This window comes from Medicago sativa, chromosome 6, assembly GCF_051527215.1.
Source record: "Medicago sativa cultivar Bolivia chromosome 6, Bolivia_mono, whole genome shotgun sequence".
In the NCBI taxonomy this organism is placed as follows: domain Eukaryota; kingdom Viridiplantae; phylum Streptophyta; class Magnoliopsida; order Fabales; family Fabaceae; genus Medicago; species Medicago sativa.
This window is the reverse complement of record NC_140754.1, coordinates 79,516,635-79,538,857: the sequence shown is the minus strand read 5'-3', so window position 1 is coordinate 79,538,857 and position 22,223 is coordinate 79,516,635. Positions and strand designations below refer to the sequence as shown.

Here is a 22,223-nt window from a genome sequence, read left to right as displayed (position 1 = left end):
AAGATTCTAGTAATTTCCTAATTTGTATATTGGCTGCAATATCATTATGGAGCCATTTTTTATTCTATATGTTTGTATTTTATATAGGTACTGTTTTCGTTATATTGATATTGATTTTAGGTGACGACAAGCATATTGTTTCTCCTGGTTCTGCTAAATTATACACTGCTTTGTACAAAACAATTGACTATTGGTTTGGACATTTTGTGCTTATTGGCAGTTCGATTATACCTTAATACAATCATATCTTCATGAACATTTTGTTGGATCAATGATCAATTTTTTTTAAGGCTTGTGCTCTCCCTCTATGCGCAAAAAGCTAAATTTGCGAGAACAATAAATGTGAAAGATCATGTTATATCCTTTCTTTTTATATTTTTATCTCACCAACTTTAATTGTTTTTCCATACGGCTTTGTACATGTTTGAGAGGCTCATTATTTCAAAATAAATCGTAATTTATTTATTTTTGAATGGAAAGAAGGAACTTATTACGAAATGAAATGAAAAATCACCTCTAACATCATCGAATAACAATACAGACTAAAATGACTTCTTTAAAATAAAATAAAAAAAAAGACAAAAATGAGGAAAGGAATAACATTTTACCGTTCATTATATTGAAAACCCTTGCTTCCCTCAAAAAAAAAAAAAAAAATCGAAAACCCTTGTAGCAATTGGTCTTCAAAATTACAAACGAAATTGATCAATATTATGAAAAACTATGCTTCTTTTAGGAAATTATAAAATACCGTCGGTTAACTTAATTGAGAAAGTTCTCTATAAGTTATATGTATATGAAACAAACACCTTTTTTTTTTTTTTTACAATAATAAAATTTTATTAACAAAAATCTGACAATAAATCAAAAGTCAAGACTGTGAAAATACAAGGTGGGGTCTCTTTAATCCATATACAGTCGGGATTATCTATGGGTGAATTTTTAGCCAATAGACTACTTGATTAAAAATAATCTTATATAAAACGAACAAAAAATTAATATTTTGGTCGAATGATGAGATAAAAGAGGAGTTACAGAATCCGAATTATAAATGTTAGTTATTGTTTTCTTGACAAAATTAATGTTATTTATTGTTTTTTATAAATTAATATTACTTCTTTTTTAAGTTTTCTTTTTACAAATACTTCTTTTTTAAGTTTTTTGTTGGTGGTGACCGGGGTTTGAACCATTGATTTTACATATATGCATTGTCCCTGTCAACTGAGCTAAATTCACGACTTCTTTTTTAAGTTTTAAAGTGATTAAATATATCTTTAAAAAAATTTAAAATATAATTATTTTAGTGTAAAATTATCAGAAATTAGATTACATTTACTTCTCAATTAAGTATTCTTTTGTTTAAAAACACAGCCAAGTCAGTTTCATTCACCGAAATCCACAAATCCAACGACAATTGAATTCATCAAATCTTTTACTCGCACGTTTTCGAAGATGGCCAAATCCGTAAGTGAAAAAAAGGTTAGGAATCACATACCCAATGATCTTATATTCTATATTTTGGTGAAACTTTCTTTAAAATCTGTGAAACGATTCGGATGCGTATGTAAAACATGGGCACTCTTATTTGAAAATCCTCATTTCCGCAGTAATTTCATTTCTATTTCTCACTATAGTGATACATCTCTCCTCCTATATGAGGTTGAAGAGTCTCGTGATTATTTTTGTTCTTTCTATTCACTTTCTGGTTTGAGGTATGAGAATCGAGTCAAATTAGACTTTCCAAATCAATTTCAAGAGGAAAACCCTTTCATTGATTTTTATGGTTGTGATTTTTATGGTTGCGATACTATTACCGGAACTATTTTCCTTACACAAGGAAACACACTTGTATTGTGGAATCCAGCTACCCATGAATTCAAGACCATTCCTCCCAGCCCCCTTGAGTCTTTACCACCTTATCGGGAGGTTTCGATTGGTCTTCATGGGTTTGGTTATGACCATGTTGAAGAGGACTTTAAGATTATTAGGTACATACAATTCACTTCAATAAGTAGCAGTCGTCTTGAACGTCTCCATGTGCGTCACGAAGATGTGTCGTGGAACGAAATATCATATCAACCCGAATGGGAGATTTATAGCTTAAGGTGTAATTCTTGGAAGAAACTTGATGTCAATATGCCTAAGCGATGTAATATTGGTCAATTTGAACCATTGTACATTGATGGAATGTCTCATTGGTGGTCTGAAAGTGAAAATCGTGGTGAACATTTATTAGTTTCATTTGATTTGAACAACGAAATGTTTTTTACTACATCCATACCCATAGACATACCTTTAGACATAGATACCAACTTTTATCTTGGTTTTGTGTGTAGACGATTGGTGGTGCTTAATAGATCTATTGCTTCGATCTCGTGGTATTTGTTAGATACAACTACTTTTTACATATCAATTTTGGGTGAACTCGGCGTGAACGAATCATGGACTAAACTCTTTGTTATTGGACCACTGCCCTACATTGGTCGTCTTATTGGAACGGGGCAGAATGGTGATATATTCTTCCAAAATAAAGATGGTAAACTAGTGTGTTTCAGTTTAAGTACCCAGAAGGCCGAAGAACTTGGTGTTAAAGGAGCTCACTTTTATGATATTGCAATTTACAAGAAAATTCTTCTCCCAGTTGGAGGAATAAATCATTAATTGGGTATTTGTGTTTGCATCTTAGAGATTTATGATTGTACTATTTATCAGAATTTTCCCTTGTAATAAAAATAAAAGTTGTTTGTCAATCACCAATATCATAGTAAATGTTAATGAAACATCAAGCAAGTATTAAATAATTATGAATTTTGTTGATTCCAAGTTAATTTTTTTTTTTCTGTCTTTTTGTGTTCTGATCCCGTCTCCATAAATTACTTTTTGTACTTCGTTATTTATTTATCTAGTTGGGATGTCAAGTGTGCCTTATAATGCTTCGGTACTCTATTTTTTGCTTGAAAAAATGAATATTGTTGCTTTATCAACTTTATCTTCAAAGTTCATTCTCTTTCTATTTGTAGACTGGTGTGGTTTTTATTCCAATTTAATGTAGAGATACGATATGTGGAGAACATGATAATCGAATGACTGGTGTGGTTTTTTTTTTTTTTTTTGAGTTTGTGCTTTAGTTTTTTCTTGTATATTCTATGTATCATGAGTCATGAATCAAGCTGGTAAAATTTCAGAGTGATTTTACAAACAATTAGATAAAAATACACAAATCCTTGTATTGAGTTCTTTTACACAAGAGTGGTTTTATTTTCTTTTTAAAATTTGCTTTGGCTAAAATTGTTGGTATATTAGATATTTATCAATACCTTAATTTTTTTTTTTTTTTGAGGGATCAATACCTTAACTTATTTCGTGTCTGCAATCTAGCTGTCTGATGGAATTAATACTTGTGAGGATATGCTAGGGATATGAGTATTCAATATGTATTTTTTTTTATGAAACGAAAAAACAATTCATTTATTCAATTATGAATGATATAAAGTATAAGCGGTGAATAAGATTTATTTTTTTCATATGTAGTTTTAGTTTCACGAATCTGTCAGGTAAAAAGATTTTGATAATGACTATGGTTACTCTTCATTTTGTTGACTCGATGGAGATATGTATATGGCTTCGTTCGTTTTAGATTTTTTTAGAAAAAAATAATTTTTGTCATTTTTAAGTGTTTGTTCAGAATTTTAGAAAAATCATTTTATTAAAAAAAAATCTATTTTGAGTAAATCATTTTATTAATATGTAACCAAAAAAAATCATTTTATTAATAAAGGGCTAGGTATGCTGGATTTGGATTCTCTCCATTGAAAATTCTCTCAAGTTTTCTTAAGTGGAATCTCAACCATCAAACATGAGAGAGAAAGTGATAATTAAATTATAAAGAAAAGTAATTGTTGTATTTTAAGGGTGGAGATTAAAAATGGAGAAAACTTGAGAGAAATTTCAATGGAGAGGATCCAAAATTATAAAGAAAAGTAATTGTTGCATTCCTTGGGATAACGAAGAATCTTGGATTTTGGACATGCGCCCTAAAATAACGAAGATAACTTCCACTCCACCAACAATCCATTGATTTTGGACAAGATAACGAAGAATCTCTTTCAAACTTAACTAGAGGTTTTGAGTAGGGGTGGAAAAAAAATAACCATGTCCGTGGTTACCCGTGGGTAAAATCCGTGACAGGCACGGAGCATGTAGCTAAACAGGTATCCACAGGTATAATAAACATAGAGGTGTTCGCGGATTGGATTGGTTAGGTTTTCGGAGGAAAAATCATCCGATCTAATTACTTCAGTTTTGTTATTTGTTCATCCAATTGGTTTGGTCTTAAAATCAAATCCAATCCGATCCAAATTTTTTCGGTTTGGATTGGATTGGTTTTCGGTTTTTTTTTTTTGTTACGGTTTTCGGTTTTCATTGTTGTATAATTTTTCATTTTCTCTTAAGAAAATATATTATTTTATGACATTTCATACAAATGTAAGTTTAATAAAATAGTAGGTTAAGTAAAATAGTTACAAAATCATAAATTAATAATATTTCTTTTAAGAAAGAAAAAAAATCAACATTATTAAAGAACTAAGTCCAGAAAATAGTTACAAGATTGTAAATTAAGGAAACATTTATAAAAATTTCATATAATAATATATATACATGTATATATTTCGGTTTGGAGTGGATTGGATCGGTTTATACAAAGGGAACCGAAAACCAATCCAATCCATTTGAAATTGCGGTTTTTTGTCGGCTTTTGGTTTTTGGTTTGGTTTGATTTTTGGTTTTTCGGTTTGAATTGGATCGGATTGGACATGAACACCCCTAATAAACGGGTAGTTGACTACCCATTATTTTTTTGAACAAATCAAAATGAGATATCATTAACTACGGTGATTCATCCTGCACAAGGCGTGCAAAAGGAGGAACACTGGAAAGTATTTACACAGTAACAAAGCTGCTAAAGAAACACCAGCAACAAAACAGCAAAATAATTACACCTGTACACCCATACACAAAAGCGGGTGTTTCCACCATTCAGTATAACTATAACAAAAGGAAACCTGCTTAGATTTTATCCATAAGAACGAATTTAGCTTGTATTTTTTGAGAAGAGCAATGGAAGTAGTTGATGTATTTTGGAATATACAGTTATTCCTTTCCTTCCAAATTACCCAAACTGTAGCAAACCAAATTGTCCAAAAAAATAAATGTGAAGATCTTGGCAAGCCCGCCACTGTGGAAAATTGAATAAAGTAATGTTGTAGATGAACAGGTGCAACCAAAGAAATACCTAGCCAGTTCCAGACTTTGGACCAAAGCTCTCTGGACCTGTCGCATTGGAGAAATAAATGAGATACTATTTCCGCACTTACGCACCCTGGTGCTGCACATGTGATGTCTGTAGAGCCAAGAATGTAACTCCCCGTTTTCCCAACATAAAAATTTCTTAATAAAAATCAGAGTTTAACAACTTAAACGGAATGCTACACTTCTTAAAAGTCATAAATGGAATAAATAATAATTTATCCTTCAAAATCCAACAATGTAATATCTAAAACTTCACAGCGGAATTATTTCAACATCTTAAATAATCTTTGGCACAAGGGCCTCAACATAAAATCTCAAAGAAAACTTAGTTCAACAATAGTTCATGAAAACTTCTTAAATAATACGTAAGGAATAGAAAACAATAACAAATTCCCATCCCGTTACGTATCAGAGCACCTAGGACACACTTGTGAGAGAGTCCACTCACGACCGCGATTAATCTTGTTTACCTGCAAGTTACCTATACGAAGAGCAACATTTTCAAGCAGAAGGGGTGAGATTTCACAAACAACAATATTAAGCATATAATTCATCAAATTATATTTAACAACATAAACATCATCAACATATGGTAATAATAATCATGTAGCATCATAGCATCATCATAAACAGCTTCATAATCAAACATCAACATCAACTTCATGACCAACTTATATTTCAATCTTAACAACTCGACTCGACAATGCAACTTAACTCGACAATGCAACTCTTATCATCTTAAATCATCTTGATATACAAATGCATGTGGTACCAATTCAGGGCATCAAGCCCCCAACATATTTGAGCGTAAAAAGGCTCCCAGGGCATCAAGCCCCCAGCATAATTGAGCAAAAGCTCCAGGGCATCAAGCCCCCAACGTAATTGAGCAAAGGCTCCAGGGCATCAAGCCCCCAACTTAAATGAGTATTTAATGGACTCAACTTCTTACAACTTAGAAACATCGTGAACATCTCTTATGACTCCAAAAATATGGACAACTTCTTACATCTTTACAACTTATACCGACACTCACAACCTTATGACATTAATGGTCAACAACAGCAAAACAGTAACATAGGAAGCATTTAACAGTCTTATATATCATATCATCATTGAAAAATGAATCACATCAACATAAACATCATAATAATACATATAGTGCATATATAACAATACTTCATTACTAATAATCTTAATCATCATAATTTATACTCTCTGGACAGCTTATAATATTCTAAATAATTTTCATCTAATACCCCAAGGTCATCTCATAACTACACGTGCGAAAGGAATCGCAAGGGAAATAATTTTGGGCAACTAACAGCCTTGCTCGCAAGGCGAGCACCATTGCTCGCGAGGGCGAGAAAAACCACCTCTCTGGACCTCTAAAACTCACTTGCTCGCGAGGCGAGCTACTTTGCTCGCGGTGGCGAGCTCCTGGGTTACTCGCTGTGGCGAGCGATGTGCTCGCGAGGCGAGCGATGATGTTCTTAGCTCGCGAGGCGAGCTATAATGCTCGCGGCTGCGAGCGATGAATGTCATGCTCGGGCAGAATGCAGATTTTTCCAAAAATTCACCTAATCTCTTGGTTCTAACCTCAAAACTGATTCTAATTATCACCATATGGATTATCTAAGGTTTGTACACAATTTTTACATCAATTCAACAAGTTTTCATCATCTAATCATCAAATGTCTCTCAAAACCCTAATTCTCAATCCTCACAAACCCATCCTACAACTTGTTAAATCTAATTATCAGAATTACAAACTTAATAATATTGAAAGTTAGTCTCACCCTTACCTTAGAATTATCGTTGGCAGACTTTCTCTCTTGGTTATTCTCTCCTCTTGTTCTCTTCTCTCTAAACCTTGTTTTCTCCAAATCCTTGTTTTTACATATGTTAGTCTTTCAACCTAACTCCTCTATTTATAATACTAACTTCTCTTCTTAAATCTAATTAGGCCCAATAACTCTCTTCTTTCTATTTCAGCCCCCAAATCTACTTATTCTAATAATTATATTTCTCCACTAAATATAGTCTCCCACTAAATATATTCTTCCACTAAATAATAATACACCAAATAACATATATATTATACTAGTAAATACCAGCGTATAACATAACAAAATATCACTCATCAAAATAAGTCGACTAAATTATAAAAAAGACATCTAATCTCAATAAAATAATAAATAATAAAAGTAGGGCGTTACAAAGAACACCCTGCCTTAACACGTTGTCCTTCGTCGATAGTCTGTGACGAAAAAATGCTAAGCCAACATAGACACTTTGAGAGGGATATGCCTATGCCAGATATCATCAACAAGAGTCCTATCCACGGTATCACCTAAGTGTGTAAGGTACCTATAAGCTTCCGGCACTGAATAGCAATGGATTGGGTCTAACAACCATCTTCAAGTATCATTAACGGAATCCTGTAAAACAATGTTATGTAATAAAAGAGAGCACTCTCGGGCACTTTCCTCCTCCTAAGTTAACAGACGGCGTCTGTAACACCCCGTTTTCCCAATATAAATAAATATAAAGAATATCAGAGTTTCTCATCAGAAACGGAGCATCACATTCATCTCACAACATTATCCACAATTATAATAATAGAAAGTACTATTTATTAAAATAACCAGCCTTTATAAAAATCCAATAATCATATGCAGCGGAAAAAGTTTTACATCATCTTATAAAATCCTTGGCACAAAAAGGCCACAACTTAACATCTTAAAATAGTCTTTGTGAAATTAGTCCAACAATAATAAAAGAAATACGTAACAAGGAAAACAATGCATCAAACAAATCTCCATCCCATTACGTATCAGAGCATCCTAGACGACACGACGGAGATCACTCACAACTGCACTATTCTTCGTTACATGCAAGTTACTCATACGAAGAGCAACATTTTCAAGCAGAAGGGGTGAGATACATAATCAAAAATAATAAACATGTAATTCATCAATGGAATTTAACAACCTAACTACAACCTTTAGCAACTTATTACTTCACATAACTCTTCATTAACAACTCATTGATAGAAATCAATTTAACAACAACAGCAAAAACAACTTAGACATCGACGACACCAACTCGACTATGCAACATCATCAACTTAACATCATTTAATAAGGATAAATCAACCAACAACATCTTAAACATCAACAATATGTATATATTCATCATTATATAACATTAACTAATATCATCCATTAAGGTCAGAACAACAACAACATCATCAAGGGCAGCAACAACATCTTAAGCAATCATCATTTATTTCATGTTATGACGACTCTACAATGCAACAACAACTCCTCATCTTAAACAACAACATCTTAGACAACTTCAATATGCATGTGGTACCACCAGGGCATTAAGCCCCCATCTCTAAGGTCATAAATGGACCTGTCGGGCATTAAGCCCCCATCTCTAAGGTCATAAATGACCTGTCGGGCATTAAGCCCCCATCTCTGACTATGCAACGACACAACTCTAATGCAACGACATAACTTTCGTACAACAACTTGAACGGCATAACATCATAATATTATGTATCATACAATACTCACATAATGTATTCCAACATATCAACAACAATAACCACATATACATTAATCAATTACATTCATATCAAAGTCTAAAACATTCTTTAAAAGAAAATCAAGTTTGATCAATGAGACATAAGCCAAATACTCACAAAACACCTCAACTAAATTCCTAATACTTAAGTTGAAGTTGGGAAACCAACCATAAGTTTTTTGACTAACTTGGGATTAGTTATGCTAAGTTTTCTTAAAGTTTTCTGAAGACTCACTTGGACTATTTTCATCATAACTCAAAATCTACAAATAATTTTCTAGTCACTCCAAAGCCATTAGAAAGCTAACTCAATTATCTACAACTTTCATGTTTACACCGAAAGCTAATTCAACATGGAAACGAGTGAAAAAGACACAAGAACACAACAATCGAAGTTCTGACAGCACGCAACGAAAGCACAACAAGCAGTCACCCATGAGGGGCTGCCTTGCTGCGCCCAGGCGCTGGCCAGCTGCGCCCAAGCGTGAGAAGGCAGCAGCTAGGGACCTGCGATGCAGCTCTGTGCAGTCCCATTTTTTTCGGTTTCACCGTTTCGTCCGTAGAAACCTAACCGTTACTCCGAATCCGATTCCGTTTTCGCCTACGCGTTCTATTCGACAAATCCTATTATATTTTACTGAAAAAAAAATCATATTTTCAAATCTCCAAAACAGCTTATCCCAGAATCACTTATTTCTCAAAAACACTTAAAATCACTTTTTCTCAGAATCTCAATTTTCATCAACCCAACCCCAAATTTGATAAGGAACATTGCCTATGATAAATCTAAGACCTGAGCATCAATTTAACATAACTTCAATGAATTTTCTATTCTATTAACAACCAAACACATCTTCAAAACCTAATTTCTCAAACAACCAAAACTATGAACATCAACATAAGATTTACCCTAATCCCCAAAATTCACAATCTGCAACCTTTGTCAAACCCAATTTCAGAAAATATACTTAAGATTAGAGAATATGAATCCCACCCTTACCTTAGATTATTTTTTCTGAATTCCAACGGCTGCGTTCTTCGTTCTTAGGGTTCTCTCTGACTCCTCCTCTTTTCTCCAATTGTACGTGTTATCATTTTCTTTCTCTATAACTGACTCTTAACCCTTTCTCTAATTGCTCTTCTCCCTAAAAACTACTCTCTTCCCTAATAATTATTTATTTCTAATAATAATACTCCTCCCCCACATAATAATGATATTAATACTTATAATATCAACTATTAATATATATATATATATATATATATATATATATATTCCATCAAAATATATATAATAAATCATAAAATATTCTACTAAAATGCAATAAATCAATTAAATAATAAATATTAAAAGTAGGGCGTTACAGCGTCTCCACACCCAAGCCCTTCCCCCTTCCAACCACCCCATGCTCAACATCTCCTCCACCGAACACTCCTTATTTGACTATCCATTATTATATGGATACGGATACAAATTTGATTGTACTCATACCCACGGGTACCCATACCTGATAATAAATTAAGTAAATTGTTAAAATATTCTTATATGTCTTATCTTATTACTTAAAGTTGTTACCTTATTGAAGGAAATTTTACCGTCCACGTAAGATTCTTCATTAATAACCTATTTTTATTTTTTATTCTTTTAATTCATCTTATTAAGTTCACATTTTCTACTTCACTCACATCATAAAACATATCATATATTATGAAATTTTAAATAGATTATGTATGGATGTTTAAAAGTTGAAGATTTTTGGTAATTAAAAAAAGTTATTATTTGTACCAAAAAATAAATAAATTCAAAAATCCATGGGTACCCATGGATACCTCAATACATGCGGGTACCCGCATAGTGGATACCCATGAGAGTACGGGGCGGGCACGGATATCATATTTATCTAATGAGGCGGGGACGGGTATCATACTATATGTACCCATGGGTACCCAATGACATCCCTAGTTTTGAGTTTGAATTAAGTCATGGTAATGCAGCTGCATTAGATCTTTTGGGGAAGAGTTTTGTTATCTAAAGTGGTTTTACCCGACTCAAAAGATTAATCTCTATAATTGTAAGGAGGATGTCCAGTTCACACCCACGCAAAAAAGTAGTTGCAAAACTCACTCACACAAGGTGTTGAGAAGAAGGAAATTAAGGATTTAAACTTGTTTTCCAACATATCAAATATCATGCAACTTTTTATTGTCTGGGTTTAATTACTATGTTAAATTTGAAGGGAAATGCTAAGAGGTTTATCATTTTCTACTTAGAAGTTTTATTTTGAAATGATGTATTCAACATCTTGAAACTTAAGAAATTACTAACATTTTTTAACTAGAATTTATCACTTATTTTTTTATTTGACGTCTTAACAAGTATCCTTGGCATAACTCAATTTATTTTTTTGGTCAAGTAACCTAGTGACTAAAAATTCACCTTGTTAAGGAGAATAAGTGGGGAATCTGATATTCGAACCCTACACCCTAAATATCGTAATGTCTTTGTCAATTAAACTATGTTCACATGGCTCATAACCCAAATTTTTATTGAAGAACAATAATAATTGTTGAGCATTTATAAGACACATTACAACATTACAGTAGAGATTTACTTTTTCCACCCTATCTACTTCTCAAGTGCCCTAAATTTTTTACATAAATGCCCATGGGATTTCGAATTATAAAATTTGAAAACATCCAAACTGTGTTCGGATTTTATAATCCGAAATATGCTTATATATAATCGGCAATCAGAATCTCTCCCATTTCAGCAGTTTTGAATTTTGTTTTTCAAAACAACCAAAAAACAAAATAAAAAATGATAAAAACCTGTCAAATAAAATCATAAAATTATAAAAATATCACAAAAAATTCTAAAAATCTAATATAACTAATGCAAATTTTTTCGGAATTTTTTGAGAAGATTTAAAATTTAAAATGGGTCTAAGCGATGGATTTTTGGATTTTGATCCTTAACTTTTTTCTGATTTTCTGGGGAAGTTTCGGAGCAATCTGATCAAGTAGTCTGAAAATCGGATTTTTTTACTAAGAACAGCTAACAATGACCTAAAACAGAATGATGAGAGTTAAGAACATTAATATGGTCCATAAACTGATTATTCTTGTTACAAACAGACTCCGAATTTGTGTTGATACATTTCAGATCATATAATCGAAACTGTTTTTTCCCTTGAAAAAGGGTGTTTATGGGGTGTTTGGATTCTATAATCCGAAAAAAGCAAGGAGCGCGACCTATTTTTTGAGGTTTTCAGAATATAAAATCCGAATTGGTGAAAAATTCATTTTTTTTCACCCCATAACAAAGGAAAAACTCAATTTGTATTATAAAATCCGAAAATCACATGAATATTTTCGTAAAAAAAATAGGACGCTTAAGAAATGAGTAGGGTGAAAAAAGTAAAACCCATAACACTACTGACACAACCATTAACCAAAACAATTGATTCCAAACCATCTGAGTGCACGACGTTGAGTAAGACTATTACTTTTTCCACCCTGCTTGTTTCTCACGCGCTCTGCAAAAAAAAAAAACAAAAATACCCCGGTCTAGATTATGTAATCCGAACAAGATTGTTAGGATTTCTGGAAAAAAAATCCGAATAATTTCGATATGAGATTTATTTGTTTTCTTTGATGTCAAAGGTCTCTGTTGACCGTTATATAACCCCCACATAAGCTATAAGGCAATGGCAGAGGTTATATGAACGGTCAACAATGACCATGACACCACAAACACTCCTACAAAACTATTTTTTTTTTTTGAAGAAAATCAAAGAAAAGAGGTGAAGTGAAGAATGAAGGAAATTGTTGAAGATCCAAGCCTATTTATAGCCTTAAACTCTTCTTCAAAAAAAAAATTATAGCCTTAAATCAGTCATAGGTCATAAGTACAGTCAAATAAAACGTGTTCCACAATCAAAACCGTCCAAAAATGCATTAAAACTCCACTAACCGGTCAAACCTTTGGTGAAACGCCATAGTCCAAAAACTACTGAGGGTTTCCGGATTATATATTCCGAAAATGACAAAAACTTTCTGAATTATATAAATAAAATGAAATGAAATGGGTTTGAGTATTATTTCTGTTCATATTTTTCTTTTCTGCTTTTCTGTTTATATTAATAAAATGAGATTGTTTTTATGAATTTAGCAAAGTGATCGTATTATTTTAGCATCTGAATAATATAAAAATAAAGCAAAGTGTGTAAAACTACTAAAAGTGATTTCCTGAATATATAAACCAGAGGGCATTTTCGTAATTTTGCAGGGCGCGCGAGAAGTTAAGAGGATGGGAAAAGTAATAGTCGTTGAGTAAAGTGAAGCACACAAGAATAAGCAAAGGCCCACCATGGATGAAAGACCATGTTTAAGAGTAATACTTTTCCCACCTTATGCATGACTAGCGCGCCCTGTAAATTTTCTAAAAATGCCCTTATGTAATCCGGATTTTAAAATCCGGATTCATGCTTCACTATTTCAGATTTTATAATCCGGACAATTCTTATGTATAATCAGCCATCAGACTCTCTCACATTTCAGCAATTTGAGTTTTCCTTTTAAAAACAACAAAAAAAACTAAGTAAAAAAAATGTTAAAATCCTATCAAATAAAATCATAAAAATATAAAAATACCAACAAAAAATTTTAAAAATCAAATAAAACTAATACAAATTTTTTCGGATTTTTCTGAGAATATGAAAAATAAAATAAAAAATAAAAAATTGGTCTAAACGATGGAATTTTGAATTTTGAGGGGCGGACTCCTATAAGAGGTCCCTTCTAAGGGAGTCATGATCCTTGAATTTTTTCTGATTTTCTGGGGAAATTTCGGATTAATCCGATCAAGTAACCAGAAAATCCGATTTTTGACTAAGAACATGTAACAATGACTCAAAACATAAGGATGGGAGTTAGGAACTACAAGAAAAAAGGTTTTTGACAGCGACATATGTCATTGAGAAAAATGCAAAGTTGCTGCGAAATGTGCTTTTCCCAGCGAAAAAAATATTGCTGCATGTCTTTGGCATAAGTGTTGTTGCGAAAAGTTTTGCAACGACATTTGATGTCGCTGTAAAAGCTAATGCTTTTGCAACGACACTTATTGTTGACTTATGTCACATGTCACAATGACTATATTCGTTGCGATAAATATTTTCCTCAACAACTAAAGTTGTTGTGATAAGTTGTTTTTTGTCAACAATACAAGTTGCTGCTATTTTTAATTGTCACAATGACTATATTCTTTGCGATAGTTTTTTTTTGTCAACAAAACAAATTGCTGCTATTTTTTATTAATCGTAACAACTAGAGTAGTTGGTATAAATTATATTTCCCAACAACTTATGTCATTTAATAAAAATGCTTTTTTTTTAACTTTTATTTTCTAATAAAATTAGTATCAACCTTTTTTTTTTGAAAGAGTATCAATCACATTTGTAATTTAAATTGTTATAACTATTCAAAAGTTTATTCAAAAAAAAAAGAAACTATTCAAAAGTAAATTATATTAGAATATAAGTCACAATATTAAATAACGGACAAGCAAAGTACTATAACATTAAAATATAAAATGCCATAAGTTATCCTTCTTAACACAAAACAACTAATAATCATAATGGTTTTCTCATAAAAAAAAAAACTAAAAATTAACAAACATAACTAATAAAATTGTGGCTCCAACTAGAAACAATATCAATTCTTTTTTGTAGCTTTTCTTTGAATATTTTTTTGTGAAGCAATTGAATCATCCTTACTTGACCTGCAATTTCAACATAATCAAATTAATATTTTGAATAGGAGGGCAATACGCACTGGATTATGGACATAATTTGAGATATTTTTAATTGAATGTAATCATGTATTAATGTCGTGGTGTCCAACACTGACACTTGTACAAAGTTTGGCATAGAGAAAGAACATCACATTAGTCACTAAAGAAAAGATTTAGAGTAATATTCTATTAAATTATACTCCCTCCGTTTCAAAATGAGTGTCGTTTTAGGTGTTTACACACATATTAAGAAATGCAATGATTAAGAGAAAGAGAATGGTTATTTTACCAAATTATCCTTATTAACTATTGGTTAGTTTTAAAAGTAATATTATGGAAGTAGTGTTCAGAGTATTAATTGGAGGGTACAATTGAAAAGAAAAAATTATTATTGCATTGGAAACTGAAAGCGACACTCATTTTGAAACAAATTTTTTTTGGCTAAAGCGACACTCATTTTGAAACGGAGGGAGTACATACAAATACAAATTAACGTATTAGAATAATGGCAAAACAAAATAATTAAGAATGTTGAGGCCTAAATGAAAGATTATGCACAGTGAAGCAGGTCTTAGACCGTGTAGCTAATAAGCCAGATACAACATGAGATATTATTTGATTGAATTTTACAATTCCACATTTAAGCCAACGACAAAGTCTATTTTTGTTTGTTAATTATTTGACTCTAAAGTTTCTTTTAATACAGTTTTGGTACATAAGTCCTATGTAGTCACTTTGAGTTATGGTAATAGTCTGCTGCTTATACTTTGTATACCAGATTATATCAGTAATTTGAGGTTATAGGGAAGCTAAATAACCATTCCTAATTAGATTTGGTAAGGTTGGTATTAAAGATTCAAATTCCATGTTTAATTAGTTCTAACCTTTCATAATATTTTTTCTTCTTTCAAAATTCTACCAAGTATAAACTCTTTATGTGCCTAAGCTAATGTCCACATATTTTTCTGCATAATTATGCAGAAAATACAGAGGTACCAAATATCCTTAGATAAGCCAAATGATCACCTTCATTTGATTTTTTAATCCAATACCTAGAACTTGGATATTCCTAGGGACTTTTTGAGGGACGATATTCCTAGGGACTACTTAGCTATTTAATCAAAGTTTTGAATTCTACAACTTGTACTATATAAGGCACACATGTATCATCATAATTGAAACAGAGCACACAACGTATCAATCACAAGAATGTAAGATACTAGTAGCCATATTATTTCAAACACCAATCAACCAACCAACACATGAACGAAACTTAATTCGCAACATCCTAACATACATATGAACACGGGAACAGATTGTCTCCAGTGTAATTTTTCTCCAGTTCTCTCCTGTGACAGATCTAAGCCGTTCATTTATTGTAAGGATAGATCAAATGGATTGGAATTAAAACACAATAATGGCTTGTCGTTTTGCCTTTTGCCTCTCTCTCTCTCTCTCTCTCTCTCGTTTTTCGGTTGGTTTTGGCTTATCTCCCGTTTTCACCTTTCTTCCTCACAAAACCCACCCCAATCTTACTTGTTCGACCAATCCCCACTAATCGCAACTCCATGATTTTGGTCTCCACACCAACGTCGTTTGCAACCGTGATTCACGACTGGGTAACAGTGAATCGTGACGGGAAATTGAAAGTAGAACCCCTTCCTAGGTCAAAACAAAACGTGTGGGGAATTATAGGGTGGAGCAGTGCTGCGGTTGAGCAGTGCATCGGTTGAGTAGTCCCTCTTCCTTCCTTCTCCCATTTCTTGCATATAATTTTGTCTGTGTTTAATTTTTTTTTCAGTTTGCTTCCATTTTCATTTCACCATGATTAATTAATTTCTTGTTGATTCTGACTTATTGAATATCAATTTAATTTCAGGTTTATCTACCTCTGGCTGGCTTGAATATCAATTAGTTGCTTGGAAACTATGACAGTTGCTTAGATTATGGTCTGATCAATAATGAGACATTTGAGGTCGAAACTATTAAAATTCGGATCGAGTTTGTACTACGAATGGTGTTGGAATGCTCGGGAATGCTTAAGTACTGAAGTAGATAGTTTGGAGGGGTTTTGTTTAAGGGGTTTTGGTTTGTTTTTTTTTTTTTTTTCTGTTTTCAACTGCTATGTCTGCTAACAGAAATAGATGGTCATGGCTGTTAACAACTTCTGTTTTTTCTGTTTTCAACTGAAGTAGATAGTCATGGCTGTTGACAGCAACTGCTATGTCTGTTTTTGGCTGCAGTTTGGTTATGTTTGATCCCATGTACTTTTATAGCTTTGTTTTAGGCAGGCCCTGTAATTGCCTTTGCGCTGGAGTCTTGTAATTGTTCTTTTGGCAATAAAAGAGAAAGAGCTATTAGCTTGTATTAGGGGCTTTGTACATTAATGTAAAATTATACATTTATAGTTATGGTTTTAACGTGTGATCTTAAGATCTTGTACTTCAAAATTTTGATTAATGGAATATAATTATTTGTATAGCTTGTACTTGTGATCAATGCAATATTTTTCTGCTTGTTGACAGTTTAAAATAACATATGAAACTGCTGCTACAATAAAACTGCTGCTAGAATAGTGTAGAAAAACAGCACATAGTTTCTTATATGGTTGTGCAATGCTAGAATAGTGCAGAAAAACATCACATATAATGTCTCACATCTGATATGGTTGTGAACCTGTCAAATTGTAAAAATATTACAGCCACCAAAGCTACTACAATTTTCACCAATGTCTCACAAAATCATAGACCAATCCACCAAAATAAAAGGCAAATAAACTAGTGGAGCGGACAAACAAATCCAGATACACAATAGTTTGTTAAATTAGCTACTAGTATGAAACCACTATAACAAAATTTCAGGTTTTGCGATCAACTCTCCCGATCCCGTTGCGCTTGAGGAGGCCATTCTGACTTGTGATTTGAAACTTGGTGGAAGTCTCCACTTAACGATTGTAGATAAGTATCATTTTGTGCATCCTATATTATAGACAAAGTATAAACAATGGTTAAAAGAATTCTAATAGGATATAAATGTTAAAATACAACAATGAAAACAGAAAACTTACCATTAATAGGCTAGTAAAACTATGAGTATTTGAAACAAATTGAAGTGGATGTGAACTCGACACAACCGGTTGTGAACTCGACACAAAGTATTCATAATCCATTATCATTCTTGCATCAGCCCAAAAAATATTTGTTATTTGTTCTTCAACATCTAATTGGACTCCATGATAAAATGATGGATTTTCTACACACTTTTGTTGAAAGTGGTGTAATATACTGCCAGCCTCCCCGTATGCCATGTTTCTCTTCCTCTTGTTGCGAAGATAATTCTTTTGATCCACGCGTGTGTAACCAAGGTTCTCTCTACCACCAACTTGCCTACTCATTAGCTCAAATAAAGACCTTTGCTCTATTCCTGCATCATCTGCCAAGTCAATCTCATGTGCTTGAATTTTAGATAATTTTCGTTGAGATGCAAGCATGTGAGTCGTCTCAGGAAGGTGCAGTTGATGATTATGCTCATCAAACAAATCATGAATTTGATACTTCCCAATATCTTTTATGTATTTGATTCCCATCTTTACAGGGCATCCAGTTCTTATTTCAAGCCGATGATTAGTTGTTAAGCAATCTCTTTTATCTGGCTTACGAAAACCTTCTTTACTACACACAAATCTTCCAGACAAAACCATTCCATCTTTGCTTTTGTTCAAGTATTCTGTTCTGACATTAAATCCAATTTTTCCACCATAATCATTCCAAAAATTCCTTGCCTCTTCCCAAGTATTAAATTGTTTTCCTAGTCGAGGTTTCCACTCAAATTCGTTATCCATGGAGATAGCTTGTGGTGCAACAATAGAATCAATTGGCAACCTACTGCAATAGTAAGAGAAGAGTATCAAACCTAGTAATATTTTGTATTCAACACAGTAGCATGTCTATTCAAAACTATGATTGTTTATGACATATGGGGAGAAAACAAGAGACATATTTGGTAGTAGTATTGATGACTTGCTTTCAGAAACAGTAAAATCAAACCAAAAATCACAGACCTAAGTGTCATAAAAATAACATACAAATCCACATGTCTGCTTAATTTCACGTTCTGCTTTCAATACGCAGATAAATTAACATGCATATTAAGGTCCCAACAACTTAAAACTAGCTTCATAGACTAAAAAACACATTTGATAATGAAGAACCAAAATGACAGATTTGGTCACCTAAGTGTACTATCACCATTTTCATTCCACATAAACAAATTTCGAATGGATTGTTACCTGTTACCTTGAGACAATGAATTTGAGACAATGACAGAGACGATGAATGAATGTCGCAATAGGGAGAGACAACGTCGAATACTGGTGCGGAGACGACGACAATGGTGACAACGATGGCAATCAAGAAGCACAGCGGTGCTAATCAATGGAGCAGGGTGTAGACATCGTTCACCGGTCTGTGTTGTTATGGAAGAAGATGAAGAGGTTTCTATTATTTCTAGGGGAAGCCAGAACGTGAAAAGGGAGGGAGGGAAATGAAAATGACACATTAAAATGAATGAAGGGCTGAGATTAATTAAGATTTCATTAAAAGGAATGGACGGCTAAGATTGTTTCACAGGAGAAAACAGGAGGAAATTTCCACTGGAGTGGATCCTCTCCCATATGAACACATGCTTGTTTTTAGCTTATCTAGATATCATCAAAATTTTCCTGCAGAAAAACTAGTGGAATATTTTACGTCATTCGAACCACCCAAAGATCATAGATTCATACGAAATTGTAGGGACAAATGAGAGACACGTATACGGACACGATTCAACCAATTTACTCATTAAGTCTGTTCTTAGAAAATTCCAAACAGTTCAAAAGGACAGCATGTGACAAAGAGTATCAAAAGCATCATATCTTTCTAACACATGCATGTATCGAGTTATTTATGTTAGTCCTGCCCAGTACCCTCCTATTCATTATCTTATAAACTCAATAAAACCAACATAATCCAATGAAGGCCAAACTCAATGAGACAAAGATTATGGACATGAGCCTTAGCCACCTAAAATCGAGTTATCATTGGTTATATATTCAAGTAACATGAGTTAGACTCCCTTATCCTCCATTTTTTATTTTAAAAACAACATATATTATCAACCAACCCCAACACAAGCAGAACCTAAAGGGTAAGAGTGTAGTATACATAAAATGCAAAAGCCAGCTGAACAGAAAACAAAACAGCTGAACACCACTAAAGTCAAGAAAAAATTACTTACAATTTCTCTGAAGTTATGTTATTATCCTTGTGAACAAGTTCAGACATTATATTAAGTGCACTAGAAAATTGTTCACCGATACCCTATAAAAATATTCAAAATAACACCCATGACAAATTTAATAAAATAAACAAAGAGATTTATATATAATACAAAATTAAAAATTTATTATATTTTTGTACCAACTATGGTTATTTATATACTTACTTGGAAATTCATCATTTGACTAAACATATTTGCCATTTTTTCCTCAAGTTGTTTCTCCATCTTTTCTCCTAGTTGCCTTTGACTCTCTTCAAATTTTCCCGTCATTTCTTCCCTCATGTTTCGCTCTTTTTCGAGTTGAGTCTCAACTTCTTTTAACTTCATCTCTAAATCTCGTCTTTTTTCACACTCCTTTTCTAATTGTTCTTGCAAACCAGACCTTCCCTTTAGGGGTTTAATTCCAGCTCCCAACCCACGACAATATCTCGATCGCTCTCCCACAACTGATTTAAAAGCAATATTCGTAATCGAATCTTTATCAGTGTCCCCATATCCAGCTTCTAGGTGATATGAAGAAGCTTCTTCAACCCTCATCTATTTAAAAATGTAAATTATAAATTAAAACTAGAATAAAAAATTAATCACAATTATATATGTTTAACAAATCAAAAAAGGATGTCATACATGAACATCCTTAGAAGCATCATTTATCCATTCTCCGTTGCTGTTTGTGTGAGTCATTCTCCATAAATCCTTATAGTTGGGCTCCTTTTCGGTTTCTGGATCTCTCTAAAAGCAAATTTTCATCATCACAAAATATAAATACATATAAGTTATCAAGTCAATGATAAATATACCAAAAAAAGGGAGATTTGATATTTTATATTTTACCGCGTCATAGCTAACAGCTTGAAATGACTTCCTTCCACATCTATGATTAATAACTTGTTTAGATTTATTTGATTTGTTCCTTTTACTAATTTCCTGTAAATAACACAAGTAGAAATATAGTAGATGTTTACGTATAAAATTAAATTACATATGTATATATAGTAAATCTACTACAAGAATACCTTGAATTCAGGACTTGAAAAATTATCTACCAAGTACTTCCAATCTTCTTCACTTAAATCTTCTGGTTTATGTTCCAAAGCTATCTCATTTGTCTTGTATTGGCTAAAGTGTTTATGAAATCTACATCTATGATTTCGATAGTCTTTTAGCAGTATCAATAATAACATCTCTATTATGCTTTGTATTATCAATATCAAAAGTATCCTGCACTCAACAATTAAAATGGAAACTATAGTGAGTACTCTGTAAAAGCAATCAATTAAATAAAAAGGCACAAGATTATGATTTACCAAAACTTTTGATACTATCTTGTTTTCTGTCTCTTGTGGAATTTTTCTCCATTCCTTTAGCGTTGCTATGTATCTCTCGTTACCTCCATTGTGCAAGGTTTCTTACTTTTACTCGAGAAACCGTAATGGGTATATGTTTGGAGTAAGAGAAGATAATGGGTATCAGTTACTCTAGAGTCATGAGAAAGTGCTCAACCAAAGTTATTTTAGCGCTAAACAATACCGCCAAATTTTCGTTAAAATTATAATTCCATTAAATTTGTTTTTTTTTTTTTGTTAAATAAGTTTATTGTTATTATCGTTAAAAAAAAGTTTCTGGTTATTAATTATTATTAATATCATAGATAAGTTTTTAGTTAGATAAATATATAAAAGAAAGAAAAAAAATTGGTTTTCACTATTGCTGATTGTGCTCAGATCAAATTTTCATTCTACTAAAAACCCTTAATTCTACTCATGACATTACCCAACCTCTTTAATTTTGTTGTTCTTAGCCGCCACGCCTATGAAGTTGTAGAATTGCAATCACCAGTTTAAAGAAGGGGTAACTGGGCTTCCGTATATTTTCATTTCTACACAAAATAAGTATTTAAATTATTTTGTATCAATTTATTTATTTTTAGGAAAAATACAATATTAAGTATTTAAATTATTTTGTATCAATTTATTTATTTTTAGGAAAAATACAATATTTTTTGACAAAAGGAACAAATACAATGTTGAAATTAAACAAGTTTCAAAGCACATATACTATGTTAATTATTTTGATGTTTTAAAAAGGTATATGATAATTAATATTATATAAATTTCTCAAAAATATGAATATATTAATAAAATGCAATAAAGACATATTTAAAATTTTTAAAAATCTATAATTAATTTCTTTAAAAAAATTCTATAATTAA

The 22,223-nt window shown here is 32.3% G+C and overlaps 3 protein-coding genes and 1 long non-coding RNA gene across 5 annotated transcripts; 2 read left to right on the top strand and 2 right to left on the bottom strand.

Moving 5' to 3' along the window:
- Nucleotides 1–1,414: 1,414 nt before the first annotated feature.
- LOC146917178 (putative F-box protein At3g16210) lies at nucleotides 1,415–2,920 on the top strand. Its single transcript, XM_085718957.1, has one exon. The coding sequence runs from the start codon at nucleotides 1,453–1,455 to the stop codon at nucleotides 2,659–2,661; it is 1,209 nt and encodes a 402-aa protein (XP_085575083.1). The 5' UTR covers nucleotides 1,415–1,452; the 3' UTR covers nucleotides 2,662–2,920.
- An 11,528-nt stretch (nucleotides 2,921–14,448) lies between these two features.
- On the bottom strand, nucleotides 14,449–21,766 carry LOC146917175 (uncharacterized). The gene is made up of 7 exons (XM_085718960.1): nucleotides 21,319–21,766; nucleotides 21,028–21,232; nucleotides 20,846–20,938; nucleotides 20,639–20,743; nucleotides 20,177–20,548; nucleotides 19,970–20,052; nucleotides 14,449–14,680 (listed from the first exon to the last, which is right to left on the bottom strand). Exons 2-7 carry the CDS (start codon nucleotides 21,193–21,195, stop codon nucleotides 14,614–14,616), a joined length of 888 nt encoding a protein of 295 aa, XP_085575086.1. The 5' UTR covers nucleotides 21,196–21,232; nucleotides 21,319–21,766; the 3' UTR covers nucleotides 14,449–14,613.
- Nucleotides 16,004–17,173, top strand: LOC146917177 (uncharacterized). Its single transcript, XR_015015484.1, has 2 exons — nucleotides 16,004–16,420; nucleotides 16,572–17,173. It is a non-coding gene; the product is annotated as an uncharacterized LOC146917177 (long non-coding RNA).
- Nucleotides 17,269–19,360, bottom strand: LOC146917176 (protein FAR1-RELATED SEQUENCE 5-like). 2 transcript variants are annotated; one of them, XM_085718958.1, is made up of 3 exons: nucleotides 18,981–19,360; nucleotides 17,760–18,576; nucleotides 17,269–17,670 (listed from the first exon to the last, which is right to left on the bottom strand). In XM_085718958.1, the coding sequence occupies exons 1-3, from the start codon at nucleotides 19,247–19,249 to the stop codon at nucleotides 17,563–17,565; spliced, it is 1,194 nt and encodes a 397-aa protein (XP_085575084.1). In that variant the 5' UTR covers nucleotides 19,250–19,360; the 3' UTR covers nucleotides 17,269–17,562. The 2 variants fall into 2 exon arrangements, with proteins under 2 accessions (XP_085575084.1, XP_085575085.1); XM_085718959.1 differs by having other exon boundaries at nucleotides 18,988–19,166.
- Nucleotides 21,767–22,223: the final 457 nt, after the last annotated feature.